This window comes from Mandrillus leucophaeus, unplaced genomic scaffold, assembly GCF_000951045.1.
Source record: "Mandrillus leucophaeus isolate KB7577 unplaced genomic scaffold, Mleu.le_1.0 Scaffold2, whole genome shotgun sequence".
NCBI classification, from domain to species: Eukaryota; Metazoa; Chordata; class Mammalia; order Primates; family Cercopithecidae; genus Mandrillus; species Mandrillus leucophaeus.
This window is the reverse complement of record NW_012102031.1, coordinates 2,271,484-2,289,663: the sequence shown is the minus strand read 5'-3', so window position 1 is coordinate 2,289,663 and position 18,180 is coordinate 2,271,484. Positions and strand designations below refer to the sequence as shown.

At 40.1% G+C, this 18,180-nt stretch overlaps 1 protein-coding gene across 3 annotated transcripts in view; it reads right to left on the bottom strand.

Moving 5' to 3' along the window:
* The window catches only part of MKL1 (megakaryoblastic leukemia (translocation) 1), a 188,867-nt gene that overhangs the window by 125,699 nt on the left and 44,988 nt on the right, over positions 1 to 18,180 (bottom strand). Inside the window, exon 1 of one of the 3 annotated variants that reach the window (XM_011978807.1) lies at positions 6,205 to 6,509. The exons of the other annotated variants lie outside the window; for them this stretch is intronic. Within the exon in view, the coding sequence (XP_011834197.1) occupies positions 6,205 to 6,250 (46 nt within the window). The 5' untranslated portion in view covers positions 6,251 to 6,509. Of the gene's footprint in view, positions 1 to 6,204; positions 6,510 to 18,180 lie in introns of those variants that run through there. 3 annotated transcript variants of the gene reach the window in all.

Genomic DNA, 18,180 nt, shown 5'->3' with positions numbered 1-18,180 from the left:
TATATATATATATATATATGTATACACACACACACACATATTAAAATATTTATAAATTATGACAGACTACAAAAATTTCACTACTGAGTTTGTTTGCACTATGTAGTTGCCATATATTCCTCTTTTCTAAGCCCTCTATACTCACCCTACTGCCACCATCATCCATTTATGCAACTTGGCCATGAGATTAATGCCCCAGACCTCTGATACTATGAGCTCAGCCAGATACTGCCCTTTAGCTTGATGAGTGCAAAGCAAAGAAAGTGGGGTTTTTTTTGTCACTGATGGCAGAGTGGTTTTTCAGCATTATTTTCCTTGTTGTTATAAGGAAAATCTTTTTTAAAAATAATGCATGTGGTAATCATAAAAGTGAAGTTCCAAAAAAACAAGACTTTATGAGTCTCATCTTTATTTAATTTGGCACTGTTTTAATAAAGCTAAAACTGTTAGTTCTTGGTCTTGACAGCTTGCCTCATCCAAAAAGAAACAAAAAGGAGGGAAAAAAAAGATGCAGACTGACAGATGAATTCAAATTTCTTTGATCTGCATCCTAACTCTAAGGGGACTTCAGATAAATCAGTGAGTCAGAGAAGGGGCAGTAAGATGTAAGCCAGAATACTGATGACAACAGCTGTCTGTCTACCTACCTGTCTTCTGAGATCATCATTAAAGTATGAGATCACCAAGACTAGGGAATACAGAGTAAGATAAGATGGAGGTACACTGGAGAACTATGAGGCCTGTCGCATTCTGACTCCACTTCCCAGCGGGCAGAAGGTGAATACCCAGGCACTGGTTTTTATCTCCACCTCCTAAGATGTGAGTCAGTCTGAGTAGTGATAGAATCCTGCAAAGGAAAAACCCAAAGAAAACCAAAATCTTTGGGAAAAATTATAAACAATCTCATATATTAGAGGCCTCTGATGGTTTCTTTGAAATAGGTCAATTTCCTTATCTTAAAGTGGAGGGCAAGAATTTTCTACCTAAGGTTTCCCTACCTAAGGTTTCTCTGAAACTCTAAAATCCCTTGAATATAAAAAAAAGTGGCCAGGTGCGGTGGCTCACACCTGTAATCCCAGCAGTTTGGGAGGCAGAGGCGGGAGGATCACCTGAGGTCAGGAGTTCGAGACCAGCCTGACCAACATGGAGAAACCCTGTCTCTACTAAAAACACAAAATCAGCGGGACATGGTGGTGCATGCCTGTAATCCCAGCTACTCAGGAGGCTGAGGCAGCAGAATTGCTTGAACCCGGGAGGTGGAGGTTGCAGTGAGCCCAGATCGCACCACTGCACTCCAGCCTGGACAGCAAGAGTGAAACTCCGCCTCAAAAAAAAAAAAAAGTATGTTCTTTTAAAGTCCACATTAATATTTAGAGCAAGCGTGTACATCCTGCAGCCTAGGATGGCTTTGAATGTGGCCCAACACAAATTTGTAAACTTTCTTAAAACACTATGAGATTTTTTTTTTTTTTGCAATTTTTTAAAAGCTCATCAGCAATCGTTAGTGTTAATGTATTCCAAGACAATTCTTCTTCATCCATTGTAGCCCTTGCCAAAAGATTTAGAGCATTAAGAGATCCAAAAAGTAGGTATTGCTAATGCAACCTGGAATTTTTCATCAGTTTTATAGACTTCTGAGTGATGTGAACCCAAATGGGGCAACTTCCTTAAAGAGTTAACATACTATCAAAAAGGGCAAAACTTATTTGTCCACAATCTGCCCTATGATAGTTCCTTTTAACCTCATTTTTACTAACTGCCACTCCCCTCTTGATCCATACTATTCTCAAACATACAGTGCAGAGACAAACTGTAATGATTAGGGAACTAGAAGTTAAAAAAAATGCAGGAACTTTAAGTATACAGATATCAAGGAAGGAGAGACTAAATGGACTGAAGAAATATTTTTATTTTTTGAGATGGAGTCTCGCTCTGTCGCCCAGGCTGGAATGCAGTGGTGCGACCTAGGCTCACTGCAATCTCCGCCTCCCGGGTTCAAGAGACTCCCCTGCCTCAGTTTCCCGAGTAGCTAGAATTACAAGCGCCCACCACCACGCTTGGCTAACTTTTGTATTTTTAGTAGAGATGGGGTTTCACCATGTTGGCAAGGCTGGTCTCAAACTCCTGACCTCAAGTGATTCGCCCACTTCAGCTTCCCAAAGTGCTGAAGAAATATTTTCAAAAATAAAACAGATATTTTCAAATAAATAACATGTATGTGGCACAAAACCAAAAAGATTTTAAAGTACACAGTTAAAAATAAAAGCATTTTCTGAAGGATAAATCAAAGAGAACACTTAGAAAACTTCAGTATATAGGTTGTGCTGTTTTTCTTAGGCTGGTTAGTAGGTGTGCATTAATCAAATCTTATAATACTTTATATATTCTTTGGCATTTACGGAGCACTCTCATAACAACAACAACAAAAAGTCTCTTCCACCCCAGCTCCCCAGTTCTCTATTCCCCTTTACTGAGGCAGCCACTGTTATCAGCTTCTGTGGTCCTTCCAGAGACATTCCGTGCATGGACAATTGTGTGGGTGTGCACACAGACATACATGCACAAGACAGAGAGAGAAAAAACAAAGTGACTCCCTAACTGTGCCTCATTAAGATCAGGTTTATGTCATGGACCAAAGCATACCTCAGAAACTGTTTCAATCCTTTTCTGTCCCGCAAGTGACAGAAGTGAATTCACTTCTGTGAATTCTGTGAATTCTGTCCCGCTGCTGTTATAACTAAGAGGACTGCAGTGGCTGGATACAGCTTAGGGCCCGTCTAGTCAAAGCCTTACACATTAGCTGTCAAGAGCCAAGTCCTAGCATTTCTCCATTCTAAAACACACCAGAGTCAGTACCACGCCCCCAAATTCCCTAAGACTTAGCTTCAGAAATTCCATAATGTCCACCTTATTTGTTTTGTTGTTGTTGTTTGTTTTTGTTTGTTTTGTTTTATTTGAGGCAGGGTCTCACTCTGTCGCCCAGGCTGGAGTGCAGTGGCACAATCTCAGCTCACTGCAGCCTCTTCCTCCTGGGTTCAAGCGATTCTCCTGCCTCAGCCCCCCAAGTAGCTGGGACTACAGACATGCACCACCATGCCTGGCTAATTTTTGTATTTTTAGTAGAGACGGGGTTTCCTATGTTGGCCAAGCTCGTCTTGAACTACTGACCTCAAATGATTCACCTGCCTCCGCTTCCTAAAGTGCTGAGATAACAGGCGTGCGCCACTGTGCCCAGCCCCATAATGTCCATCTTAGATCATTCATTTTCTAATCAAAATTATCCAGATACGTTTCCATAGTAGCGAGAAAAGCTCTAACTGTGGTTTGATCAGAACACTTACATTCAGCAATAAACATCACGAGCAGACATGGCATACTGCACATTCTGAGATGCAGAAGAATTCCAACTTTGAAAGCTATTTTTCAACATCTGCTTTGGACAAGGATTGGCTAAAATACAGGATGGTGGGTAGAAGATTCATTTCTTAATGTAAGAACAGATCTCAAAATACTTCGATAAAATCTTGATTTAAAAGTTTATACTTGTGAAAAAAAAAAAAAAGTTTATACTTGTTTCATTAAAGTATGACAATCTAAATTTCATTACTCTCTTTCATTCAAAAATACTTACTGTATACCATGTGCCAGTATCAGAAGCCAATATATAGATTAATATATTGTCCTTGAGAAGCTAATAATCTAATTAGGAAGACATATACATCTGACTGGTTCCAAAGGTCCAGTAAGAGACCACCAGCAGTGAGGAGGATGAAAGTTTTATTTTGCTTTTTTGAGACAGAATCTTGCTCTGTCACCCAGATTGGAGTAGAATGGCATAATCACAGCTTGTTGCAGCCTCGACCTCCTGGGCTCTCCCACCTCAGCCTCTCAAGTAGCTCTGACTACAGGTGGGCACCACCATGCCTGGCTAATTTTTTTTTTTTTTTTTTGTAGAGATAGGGTCTTGAACTCTTGGGCTCAAGCAATTATCCTGCATCAGCCTCCTGAAGTGTTGGGACTACAGGTGTGAGCCACCATGCCAGGCCTGAAAGTTTGTATATAACATACACGAACATGTCTCACCAAAACCCCCAAGGTCCAAATATTCAAAAGAAAATTGTTCATAAATATACAACATACCCTTGAAGTTTGCTATCATATTCAATATCCTGAAGTTTTATTTAGGGTAAAACTTTCCATCCTGAATTCTGTCAACAAGGTTTACTTTAAAGCTCTCATTAAATAGCAGTCTCACCTATAAAGCATATATTCATACAGGTCAAAATATTCTATTGCTAGAAAATTTATGGCTCATATGTTTTATCTACTGATAAAGTCTAAAAGTCCTGACTTCTCAGAGAATGGCTTTTAGTTCACTGAGGCTTCATAACAGATGCTTTTTCATTTCCTATCATAAAGAAAGACAATATTTTACTATATAGCTGTCATATTACTATTAGAATCCAGGTAACGGCTACAGCACTTCAGAACAAAACAGTAGCAATTTTACAAAACCAACACATTGCTAATGTTTTTGATCATTTAGGAGGCAGCTACTGGAGATATCAGTTTGCTATTACTTTCTATATCCAGAGTCTCTCCACTTTTACGAACATAAACAAAAGAAAGAAGTACACATACATGCTATTTTTGGCAGACCTTTCATTCAACCTGCATCCAACACTCCTATCAATTTCGTTTCACATACTATCATCCTTTGTAAGTTTTATGTAGTAGCTGGTTCAACAGATGGGTGGCTAGGCCTGCCCAACACATGCCGGAAAGCAAAAACAGCTCTTAGCAGGCAAGACAAGAAAATATTAAGTATGTCCCTTTCCCTCTTAAGGCTGAGAACACTGAGACTACCTAAGAAGAAAGCAAACAATCTTTTAACCTTTATAAAGTTACTGGACTGAGATGATTTGTAAGTAACAAGGTGATTTTAAAAATGGAGAGAGTTCAAATGCTAAAATCTAACCCTCAAGATAAAATAGGCCCTTGCCCACACATAGCAAAGAACCGGAATAGAGAGGAAAAATAAATTCAAATTAGTGTAACTGGGAGCTTTTTCATCAAAGACAGATGGAAAGCATTCGGATAAGCACACTATCTTGTTTAGAACACAAAGCTCAATAGATCTGTAGGAGGAAAAGGAAAGAACCTGAAAGACACAGCCTATATGCATAAAAAATGACTCATTACCGTCATATTAGTAAAACCAGAAAGAACAAAATGGTAGTGGTATCTGTCTTCTTTGCCCCTTCCCTGATCGTAAGCTTTATTAACCAGATAGCATCTGATCCTGTCTTCAACTGATGTATACCTATGTCTTTCAACATACTACCTAAAATGCTCCCCAAGGAGAACAGTAAGACCAATTCTGCCAGAGACAGTATCTGCCAGAACCAAGAAGTCTTATTTCCCTTTGAGTGAAAGCCAGTGGATGGGGAAGAGGTCCCCAAATGCCACTTGTCTGAATCTTTTAAGATATGCTCTCAAACAAGAAAACACTACAGATTACATTTTAGTAGAGATCTAAAAATAGCAAAAGAACATTCCCTATTTTTAGATATCTGACTTCCAAGTGTAAAAACACTAAAAGAAACCACTAAAAACTGTATTTTTTAAAGGTTTTAAAAAACTCTCAATTGGAAAACTGTTTTTAGAGATAAAATGTCAAAAATCCTGCCTTGTGTTGACTGACTCTTTGCTCAAACTTACCCATCTCCAAAATTCAGTCCTAATCCTATGTGTTATTAAGGACATTTCCACAGAACCAAAAGATGATACAGAAAGGATATACCACAAACAAGAAAGAACAGCAAAGAAAAAAAATTTAAAGATGCTTTCATAAAAACAAAGAGTGTAGACTAATGATTAAAGACAATGTATAAAACAGCAAAGCAATTTAATTGTCCTTCATTTAAAACAGTGCCACAGACAATACAACACTTGATTAAAGAAGATGAATAGTTTTTTTCTCAAATAGGTCTCCTCGACTGAATAGTCGTAAAACCAGTAAGCATCTAATTCAAAACTTTCGGAATAACTAGAATTTGCAATGAGAGAAAAATTAATAAAAAACTGAAAATGCAGTACATTTCTTCCTCCCCATTTGACTAACTTTTTTTAAAGAAGCCTATGGCAAATAAGATTTGTAGGAAATTATTAGCAAATTAGGAAATTAGGATCTATGGGAATTACCTGATTGTACTGCCATCATTAACATGTCAGGTTCCAGTAGAGTCATGACGGATTCTTCCAGAAACAAAAGTCCACAAATATACTGAAGAAAGTCAAAGTCACAGAAGAAAAGCTGTCTTGAAAGGCTATGGAAAGCTTTCACAAATTCAATCTGATGCCTTACGCTCAAATCAGACTGTGAGAACTCACTCCCCTTCTCAGTGCAGTTACCAATTTATCCACCCTTCAGGCGAGTCAAGATGACACAAAGTTGAATTACTGCCGACAGGAAACCAAAAAGCTCTCCAGTTAAGACATACTAAGTGTGGTTAGAACAGTGAGTGAGCTCCTCCCCTTGCTATTTGTCTCTGGAGGAGGGGAGAGACATATATAAAGAGACTTTCAGAAAACAGATCAACTGCTTTTTTCCTCTCTTTATAAGAGAAGATGAGGTTTTGTTCAAAATCCTACTATAAAAGACTGCTGTTAATGCAGTTTAGTGGAACAGATTAAACACAATCCAAACAACTCAACCTCATGAAAGAAGCAGTCCAATTACTGACCCATTGAAGAGAGGTGGGGAAGAGGATTAAACACATATAAACACATATATACAAAATGTAAGCTGCATAAATTTTCTGAAAAAGAATTCCAACGGCTTTTTTATCTGTGGTATTTATAGATAACAGGCTAAGGAAGTTGAACATTTAACTACAGAAGCTCAACTATTTCTCCACCCCCACTCCAATTAAAATATCTGTTTCAAAAAGTCATCTGAAAACATTCCGAAACTGTAATCTGTCTTTCAGATCTGTCAATCCCCTAGAAGAGCCTCTTACTTATGCTTATATTAGATATACGGTCTGTGAATAGAGAGCATACTGATGTTATTTGATTTTATTTACTTTTTTTGTATGTTTGAGACAGGGTCTCACTCTGTTGCCCAGACTGGAATGCAGTGGTACAAACATGGCTTACTGCAACCTCGACCTCCCAGGCTCAAGAGCTCCTCCCACCTCAGCCTCCTGAGTAGCCAGTCTCAAACCCCTAGGCTCAAGCGATCCGCCCACCTTAGCCTCACAAAGTGCTGGGATTACAGGCATGAACCACCACTCCCCACAGCACCTTTCATTAACTGATATTCAAAATAATGATATTAAGATTACTTTCAGCCTATCTGATTGACTTTTTAAAAGTTGGAAACTAAGAATTCATGTTTGGTATGTTTATCTAGAATTCCTCAATCTTTCTGGTTAACTATCAGCCTGTATGTGAAAGCTGGCTGCTGCAAACAGCCCAGCAAATACCTTAATGCTTACATAGTAAACAAATGGTAAATAAAAGCACTAGGAAACCTTAAGAGAGAAAATAGTCTCAGAATGACTGAAGGCAATATTTTGTTATTAGTAAAGAGAAGCAATGCAGATTTGGGGTGAGGGAGACTCAGTACCAGAGAGAAAAACTTCCTTCCTTTCTCACTCCAAGAACATCATGTTTAAAAGAAAAGCCAGAAAAGCTCTATATAGAACTGTGGGAATGACTCAACAGGCAAAGAGTAGCAGCCAGTGTGGGCTAAATGCTGCTCTGGGAAGGCAGAAGCATCTCACTGGCCCCTTCTGGCAACCAAATTCTCAAACTGACTTATGAAAAACAGGTAAATTTCAACTCTGAGTCTACATGACAGTCTGGTCAAAGGTTAGCAATTAAGGAAAAAGCATCCCAAAAAGGTTGAGAAGATTGAGAGATTGAGTCATTCCTTGGTCCTTATGTGGGCTGTATAATTTGCTGTGTGAGGAGTTTCTTGTTGTTCTTTTTTTTTTTTTTTTTTTTTTTGAGAGACAGGATCTCATTCTGTTCCCCAGACTGAGTACAATGGCATGATCTCGGCTCACTGCAGCGTCAACCTCCCGGGCTCAAGTGATCCTCCCACCTCAGCCTGCCCGTAGCTGGGACTACAGACACATGCCACAACACCCGGCTAATTTTTGTATTTTTAGTAAAGATGGAGTTTCACCATGTTGCCCAGGCTGGCCTTGAACTCCTAAATTCAAGTGATCCCCCTGCCTCAGCTATCCAAAGTGTTGGGATTACAGGCTTGAGCCACCACACCTGGTCTTTGTTAAATTTACTTTGTCTCTCTAGTAATGACGGTTTTCAAATGAAACAAGTTTTCACAGCTCGGTATTTACAGGAAAATAAATACGAAATTTTAAGATTACTGCACAGAAGATGGTAGGAAGGGCAGAGGACTGTCTCCCTCCTGCCAAAACTGTTCACCCTAGAAGAGAGCATGTAACGCTACAGTGTCAATACTCCAGCGCCACAGGAGATACTAAGAGTCATGCGATAGGAGTAACAAACATAACATCTCAGTTGATTTGACTTTTTTTAGCAATTCCACACCCATTATCTCATTGGCACTTTGAGGTAAAAAGAGCTAAATAAAAGAAAAACAATTTTTTAAACAGTAATCTTTAAAAAATAAAACAAGAAGCAATGTAATCTTTCTCAATTGCTAAGATTTTGCATTTACTCTCAAGAGTATTAGCACAGCAACATTCATTGTCAAAATTCTAAAAGTTACAATTCTAAAAGTCTGAACCCCTGTGAAAGCTTCAGTTCCATTATGTTTTTGCGCATATTAGTAACACTTCGTAGAAAAAGAACTAAAGTAAACTTTAACAAGGGCTCTGCACAAATGAAGATGACTTCAAGTTAACAGCACCAAGGGAATGAGACATAATGATCTTAATTTCCAATAGAACAAAAGCTTTGCTTCTAATCCTAACTAGCAAATCAACACAAATTTGATATGATCTACAGTCTCTATTAATTCACTCTAAAGGGACATTATACTGTAGGATATCAATATAGTTGGTTTTTTTTTTTTTTTTTTTTTGAGACAAAGTCTCACTCTGCCACTCAGGCTGGAGTACAGTGGCACAATCTCGGCTCACTGCAACCTCCACCTCCCAGGTTCAAGTGATTCTCATACCTCAGCCTCCCAACTAGCTGGGATTACAGTCGCCCACCACCATACCCAGCTAATTTTTACATATTTTTTTTTTAGCTGAGATGGGGTTTCACCATGTTGGCCCAGGCTGGTTTTGAACTCCTGGCCTCAAGTGATCCACCAGCCTTGGCCTCCCAACGTGTTGGGAATCCAGGCATAAGCCACGGCACCTAGCCTAGTTTTAAATTTTTAACAGTTTTGGCAGTTATTAATGATTTTTCTTTTTTTTTTTTGAGACAGAGTCTTGCTGTGTCGCCCAGGCTGGAGTGCAGTGGCACGATCTCGGCTCACTGCAACCTCCACCTCCCAGGTTCAAGCGATTCTCCTGCCTCAGCCTCCTGAGTAGCTGGGATTACAGGCGCACACCACCAGCCTGGCTAATTTTTGTATTTTTAGTAGAGACGGGGTTTCACCATGTTGGCCAGGATGGTCTCGATCTCCTGACCTCGTGATCTGCCTGCCTTGGCCTCCCAAAGTGCTGGGATTACAGGCATGAGCCACTGCACCTGGCCAACAACAACTATTTTCTTAACATAACTATAATATTTTCACACTTAAATTTTATAAATTCCTTAATATCAGTTAAACAATCAGTGTTCAAATTTTTTTATAAATTCCTTAATATCAGTTAAACAATCAGTGTTCAAATTTTCAGTTATCTCTCTCTCTCTCTCTTTTTTTTTTTTTTCCAGACAGGGTCTCACTCTGTTGCCCAGACTGGACTGCAGTGGAGTGATCTCGGCTCACTGCAGCCTCGACCTCCCAGGCTCAAACAATCCTCCCATCTCAGCCTCCCAAGTAGCTGGGACCGCAGGTACATGCCACCATACTCAGCTAATATTTAAAATTTCTGTAGGGATGGGGGGCGTCATCAAGTTACCCAGGCTGGTCTTGAAATCCTGGGCTCAGGCAATCCTCCTGCCTCAGCCTCCCAAAGTGGCAAGATTACAGATGTGAGCCACCTCACCCAGCCCAGGTTAAAGTTTTTGACAGTAGTATTTCACAGGTGGTAGTGTGTACTTGAGCAATAGCTTCTGAACTGTGCGCTCCTTCTCTTCGGCCTTGTTTCTACTAAAAACCATCCTTGTTACCAACTGACTGTTATTTCTCTTTGAAAATTCAGTTTAAGGTGCTGCCTTCTCCATAAAGCCCTCTCTGATCCCTGGCACTCTCCCCATCTCACACAGTCTCCACGGATATGCTAACTACCCCTCCTTTAGGCTCCCCCAGCACCTGTGCCTGCCTCCGTTAATACCGCATGGCTTAATCCTAGCCAGGAGGGGTGGTGGCTCACACCTGTAATTTCAGCACTTTGAGAGGCTGAGGCAGGTGGATCAGGGGTTCGAGACCAGCCTGACCAACATGGTGAAACCCCATCTCTACTATAAATACAAAAATTAGCTGGGCATAGTGGCATATGCCTGTAATATGAGGCATATTGTAATTTGAGACTCTGTCTCAAAAAAAAAAAAAATACAAACAAAAAATTCCTCTGCATTCCCAAATCTTGCTCAGTGTCTGACATATATGACAGCATTCATAAATGTGTGCCAAGTGTAATGAAAAGCCCTTATTTATCACAGAAATTCAAATGGCATGGGAAAAGTTCATAACAAAAAAAATCATTACCTACCCAGAAAGGGCAGGTGCTCTGCTAAAATTTTCATTAGAACACATACTGAAAGTGTTATTACTTAGAAAACTACATAAAGTATTGAAGTATGGAGTTAACATAAAGACATTCACAATAATACCCTCAGGAATATTAAGTCTTAATGAGAATGAAAATGCTGAAATTATAGGGAATGAATAAGAGAAATCAGAAAAACAGAGAACTTTGGCTCACCTACAGAAAAATCTTTAAACACAGAAAGCTGTCAATTTCACTAATGTTAATTTCTATAATAAAATGTAATTTACACATGTATACACAAAAGCAACAAATTTATTTTTATGAACTCTGGGATTTCAGAGAACAGAAATGTAATTCAGTTCCTGTGTCCATTTCTGATTTGAGTTCTCACAAGCGTACGCATCAGTTTATTGAAGCTCAGCTCTACGAAAAATCTAGTCATCATACACAAATGTCATGGGCTCCAACCAGTGAAGACTTTCCCCTAGACACCTCGTATTGGGCACCACTCAAAAGATAACATAACCCAGCATGCAGGCAAGTTGCTACAGGTCCTGAGGCAGCTTCCATTTCCTGTGACCACAACCTACTGCTGATGAAGTACTGAGTCAAGACCTGCAAACCTGGGAGGATCACACATTACCACAGATACGTTACTCCTTAGACCCAGGACAGATGATGGCTGTGTGTGTGTGTGTGTGTGTTTCTTTTTGAGATACAGTTTTGCTCTGTTGCCCAGGCTGGAATGCAGTGGCATGGTCTTGGCTCACTGCAACCTCCACCTCCCGAGTTCAAGCGATTCTCCTGCCTCAACCTCCCAAGTAGCTGGGATTACAGGCGCCTGCCACCACGCCCGGCTAAATTTTTGTATTTTTAGTAGAGACGGGGTTTCACCATGTTGGTCAGGATGGTCTTAAACTCCTGACCTCATGATCAGCCTGCCTTGGCCTCCCAAAGCAGGGATTACAGGCATGAGCCACCATGCCCGGCCTAGGTGATAGCTGTATTTTAAGCTCACTTTTTAAACATTTTTATTTATTTATTTTAAGACAGGGTCTCACTCTGTTGCCCAGGCTGCAGTACAGTGGCACCATCATGGCTCGTTCATACTTTACGTCTGAAATAAAGTATTCATCTCACATTACTTCTTCTCAAACTCCCTCCACTGATATACTGACACTCTTCTAGTTCCTTTGTGACAATTTTCCCCAATAACCTCTGCCTCCTCCTCCTCCTGATTTCTCCTCCTCCACCCCCTAGCCCTGTCTTCACACATGCTATTACTTCTTTCGTTTGTCAAACCACTGCTTACACTTTGGATCTCTGCTTAAATGTCTCTTCTTCAAGCCTTCCCTACATTAAAACCCTCACTATTAGATCTGTTATTCTGTTATAACATCTTGTGTTTTTGTTTTTTTAAAAGGCAATTACCAGAGTTAGTAACTATGAATTAGCTCATCTAACTCTTTGTTGAGTCTTTGTCTTTCATGGAACTTCTATAGTTCCATGAAAGACAATAAGAACCTTATCTGTCTTGTTCATTACCCTCTCTCCAATACTTAGCACACAGTGCTAAGTGCTAAGATCTTAATAATCACAGAATAATTTTTCCAACATTAAAATGGTCAAATTCTTTAAGTCAATATTTCCACTTCTAAGGAAATAATCTGAAATGCAAAAAACGATTTAAAAGATATTTATCTAAATATTAATGTAAGCGTGAAAAACAGAAAATGATTCAATTGTCCAACTAAGGAGAAAGTAATAAACGATGGCACGGAACAGAATGTTATACACCCCATTAAAAAAGGCTACTTATAAAAATATTTCAATAATATGAAAAAAGCAGGACACAGAATTGGGTCTGTAGTATTAGCTCAGTTATTTTAAAAACATACATTTGCAAGAACACTAGAGGGATATAAACCATATGCTAACAGTGATTTTCTCTGGGAGATGGGATCCATTAGAATTTGGGCTTTTGTTTTTGTTTTGTTTTGTGTCAGAGCAGGAACTCTATCTGGTATCTGTTCTCCAGGGGCCTAGCATAACATGCAATGAATAAGCAAGAATGAGAAATTATCGCTAAGTACTGGAATGAAGTAGGTTATGAAATTCTCTAAGTCACATTATAAACAGAATCATTTAATCAACTGACATGCCTAAGATTGGAGGATTTTCAACAGGAGACCTAATCTAGAAAATCCTCGAAAATCAGGCTTGGTGAAGAATATAATTAACAAATCTCTTTCCTTTCCCCAAGAAATGCTGTAATTTGGATCAGAAACTGCCTACTCAAAATTTTTACTTCTCCCAGCAATTAATTAGAACCTCTTGTGCAACATTATGGCATGAAAGGATACGGTTCGTACCCTTACAGAAAAAAATACATGATCTGCCCTTTATTCCACAGGCTGCACATGTGAAAACAAATGGATATTTCTTAAATCTTACACAAAGGAGGAGAAAAACCACTGTGAAAGAGGAAAGGCCCTTTTCACTCCCATTCTCCTGCTGACTTTTCTTTACATAGCTCTTCCTATCCTACCCAGCACCTCAGACCACGGACACACATAGAACTGCACCTTTACATCTCTCAGAACAATATCTGAGATTAGCAACAACATTTAGAAAATAAAATTTTTGTAAAAGGTAACATTTACAATAGCATTAAAACATACGAAGTGTCTAAAAATAAATCTAACAAAAGATGTGTAAGATCATCACAGAGAAAATTTTTAAAAACCCACTGGGAGACCTTACAAAAGATCTAAATAAATGCGGAAAATACACATTTACAGTATAATCTTCTAAAAATACCAGTTCTTCCTAAATTGGTTCATAGATGCAACGCAATTCAATCAAAATCCCATAGTGATTTTAAATTTTATATGGAAATGCAAAGGACCAAGAACAGGCAAGAATGAAACTCTTGAACAAGAACAAAGCGTGAGGACTTACTTCTCCCATACAACAGGGCTTATTACAGTTATCATAATTAAAACTGTGAGGGCAGGAATACACAAATAGCCCAATGGAACCAAAGAGTGAGCTCAGAATCATACCCACATAGCTAGGTTCCTGATATATGAAAGAGGTAGCTCTGTTGATTAGTGGGGAAAGAAGAGGATTTTCAATAAATGGGAATCCACTTGAAAAAAAATTAACTTGTGTCTTACCTTATTCCTATATGAAAAAATATTTCCAGAAACACAAGACACAAAATTCACAAACTATAAAAGACTCACATAAATTATATTAAATTTAAAAATTCTTTTTGTGTTTTGTTTGTTTTGAGATGGGGTCTTGCTCTGTCACCCAGGCTAGACTATAGTGGCATGATTATAGCTCATTGTAACCTTGAATTCCTGGGCTCAAGCGATCCTTCTGCCTCAGCCTCCCTAGTAGGTGGGACTATAGGCATGAGCCACCATGCCCGGCTCATTTTTTTGAGAGAGGGGGTCTTGCTATGTTGCTTAGGCTGGTCTTGGACTCCTGACCTCAAGTCATCCTTCCGCCTTGGCCTCCCAAAGCACTGGGATTAGAGGCATGAAACACTATGCCCAGCTAAATTTAGAGATTCTTAATCAAAAGACAGGATAAATAGAAAGAAAAAGACAAATCCCAAGGTGGGAGAAGATGTCTGCAATATATTTAAGCAACAACAAACTAGTATTCTGGAAATTTAAAGAACTCTTATTCAAGAAAAAACCAATACAATAGAAAGAGTAGACAAAAGACTTAACTTGCCACTTCACAAAAGAGGAAGTACAGGCCAGGGCCAGCATGGGCTACATAGCAAGACTCTGTCTATACAAAATATAAAAACTGAGTCAGGCATGGTGGCACACTCCTGTAGACCCAGCTACTCAGGAGGCTGAGGCAGGAGGATCATTTGAGCCCAGGAGATCAAGGCTGAAGTGAGCACCACACTCCAGCCTAGGCAACAGAGCAAGACATTGTCTCAAAAATATATATATATAAAATAATGGAAAGTGATTTACCAATTATATATACATATAATTGGTATATGTATAAAATAATTGGTATATATATAATTGGTAAAAGAAATCACTTTCCAGTATGATACACTGATTCAATGGATGACAGAACTCCTTGAGCTGAAGCCTAAGGGCTTAGTTCATTAGACAGATGTTTCCAGGCTTCTCCAAGCCCTGGCTAGATAGGATCCACAAGCAGATCAACTTTTATCTTTTAGACCTAAGTTCTCAGCCTAGAAGATAGAGGAGTAATATTTTAAAATACATCTTGAAAGTTTTTATCAACCTTTTACAATTAAGTCAGTAAAGATTGGGTTAACCAAGGCACTGCCTCTCTTTAAGGCTCCAAGTTCCTCTGTTTAGGAAATGAAGGTATCAGGACCTTGACTGCCTACTGCCCCATACGGACCTCTGCTAACCTACTGAATTTCTTTCTTTTTTTTTTTTTTTTGAGACGAAGTCTCGCTCTTGTCGCCCAGGCTGGAGTGCAGTGGAGCAATCTCCTGGCTCACTGCAACCTCCGCCTCCTGGATTCAAGCAATATTCCTGCCTCAGCCTCCGGAGGAGCTGGGATTACAAGCGCCTGCCACCATGCCTAGCTAATTTTTGTATTTTTATTACAGACGGGGTTTTACCATGTTGGCCAGGCTGGTCTCAAACTCCTGACCTCAGGCGATCCACCAGCCTCGGCCTCCCAAACTGCTGGGATTACAGGCATGAGCCGCCGCACCCGGCCACCACTGAATTTCTATATAATACATGCTTCTATGTGAAATAGATCAAAGAAGTACATTTCTCACTCCACTCTCTCAACACACGATACACCCATTCATGAAAAAGCACCTCCTCTAACTCTAGAATTTATTCTGTTCTAGAGCTCCACACTTTCCAATTTCACAATCTTCTCAAAGACTTTCCATTTCTGCTCCTATCATTACCTCCCAAACAAATGACCATGCAAAAACCTACTGTAAAATATAAGGATCTTCTTACCAGCCTCTTTCCTCCAGAGCTGAATGCTGGAGAGTAACAAAATTTAAGAGGTAGGCAGAGAAAGATAGCAAAAGCTCTGAATAGCAAAGGGAGTGGCTGGAAAGGTAGAGTTTAAAAAGCCGGAAAAAGGTAAGTCATAGATATCTGTGGAGGAAAAGTTTCAAGTCTGAGGGAGAAGCCAACCATGTCAAATGATGGCAAAGAGGTCAAGTAGCGTAAAGACTAAAGAGGGCTTATTTGATCTAAGCAAAAAGAACACAAATTACTGTGGCAATGGCAGTTTCTGAAGACAGGTAGTGACAGAAGCCATAAAGCATTCAAGTCTCTGGAATATGAGAAAGTAGAGACAATGACTGTAAACTATTCTTTCAGGAGCTTAAATACTAAGGGAAAGTTAAGAGTTGCTGGGAAAGATTTCAGTTAATTTACATGCTAAGTGGAAACACTTTAGAGAAAAAGGCTGAAGATACACAAACACCTTGGGTCCAACAGCAAGAGCTGCCTTCTACTCCACTAAGAAAACAGAGTTCTTACCTGTAGTGGAACAAACATGTAAACCATTCATTGATTCATTCAATAAATATTTATTGCCGGGCACGGTGGCTCACGCCTGTAATCCCAGCACTTTGGGAGGCTGAGGCGGGCAGATCACGTGGTCAGGAGATCGGGACCACCCTGGCTAACACGGTGAAACCCTGGTCTCTACTAAAAATACAAAAAATTAGCCAGGCGCGGTGGCGGGCGCCTGTAGTTCCAGCTACTCAGGAGGCTGAGGCAGGAGAATGGTGTGAACCTGGGAGGTGGAGCCTGCAGTGAGCCAAGATTGCGCCACTGCACTCCAGCCTGGGTGACAGAGCACGACTCCATCTCAAAAAATAGTAATAAATAAAATAAAATAAAATAAATATTTATTGAGTGCCCATTATGATCCGGGAGTTGGGTATATGCCAGTGAACAAAATAAAGTTTCTGCCCTCAGGAAATAACTATTAAAGGGGAGAAAAGAGAAAATAAACACACACACACACATACACACACACACAATGACAGATAAGAATAACTGCTTTGAAGAAAAAGCAGGATCGAGAGTAGCAGGAGGTACTATTTTAGAGAAGACAGGCAGGGAAGGCCTCCCTGAGGAAATGACATTTGTGCAGGAACTTCAGTGAAGGCACAGCAAGTACAAGGCCCTGGGATAGGAACAGGTTTGATGTGTTCAAGAAATAGCAAGAAGTCAGTGTGCCTGGGAGCTAAGGGATAAGGGTTAAGATGTCAGAGAGAGGCTGGGCATGGTGGCTCACATCTGTAATTTCAGCATTTTGGAGGACGAGGCGAGTGAATAACTTGAGGTTAGGAATTCAAGACCAGCCTTGCCAATATGGTGAAACCCCATCTCTACTAAAAATAATTTAAAAATCAGCCGGGTGTGGTAGCATACGCCTGTAATCCCAGCTACTCAATAGCTCAGTAACGAGAATCACTTGAACCCTGGAGGCAGAGGTTGCAGTGAGCTGAGACCGTACCACTGCATTCCAGCCTGGGTGACAGGGCGAGACTGTCTCCCAAAAAAAAAAAAAAAGAAATGGTGTCAGAGAGAATACCAAAGCCACATAATAAGTACTATAATTTCATCATAAGCCTCACAGAAAAGCATTGAAGAGTATTGAGAGTAGCGTAGCAGTGTCTGATTTCAGTTTTCAAAGGCTCACTATTGCTGAGTGAAGAATTCCAATTACAATATAGGGTGATGAAGTAGGTTGATAAAGGGCAACAGCGGCACACTGGCTCACGCCTGTAATCTCAGCACTGTGGGAGGCCGAGGACAGGGGCAGAGGGGATCACGTGAGGTCAGGAGTTTGAGACCTGCCTGGACAACATGGTGAAATCCTGTCTCTACTAAAAATACAAAAATCATCCAGGCGTGGTGGCGCATGTCTGTAATCCCAGCTACTCAGGAGGCTGAGGCACAAGAACCCCTTGAACCAGGGAGGCAGAAGTTGCCGTGAGCCAAGATCACGCCACAGAACTCCAGCCTGGGTGACAGAGCAGGACCTCGTCTCAAAAAAAAAAATATGGAACTGGGAAAACCAAAAGAGGGGCATCTGACACTAAATATGAGTTAGGAAAGGCTTCAAGAAGAGTGAGGGAGAGAAAGGGTATTCCAAATGGAGGACACAGACATAGAAAAGAAACAGGGGTTTTGAAAAGGTCTGACATTTATTTACACCAGCATGGGACAGAAAACATTGTATAAAAATATACCATTTGGCCGGGCGCGGTGGCTCAAGCCTGTAATCCCAGCACTTTGGGAGGCCGAGATGGGCGGATCACAAGGTCAGGAGATCGAGACCATCCTGG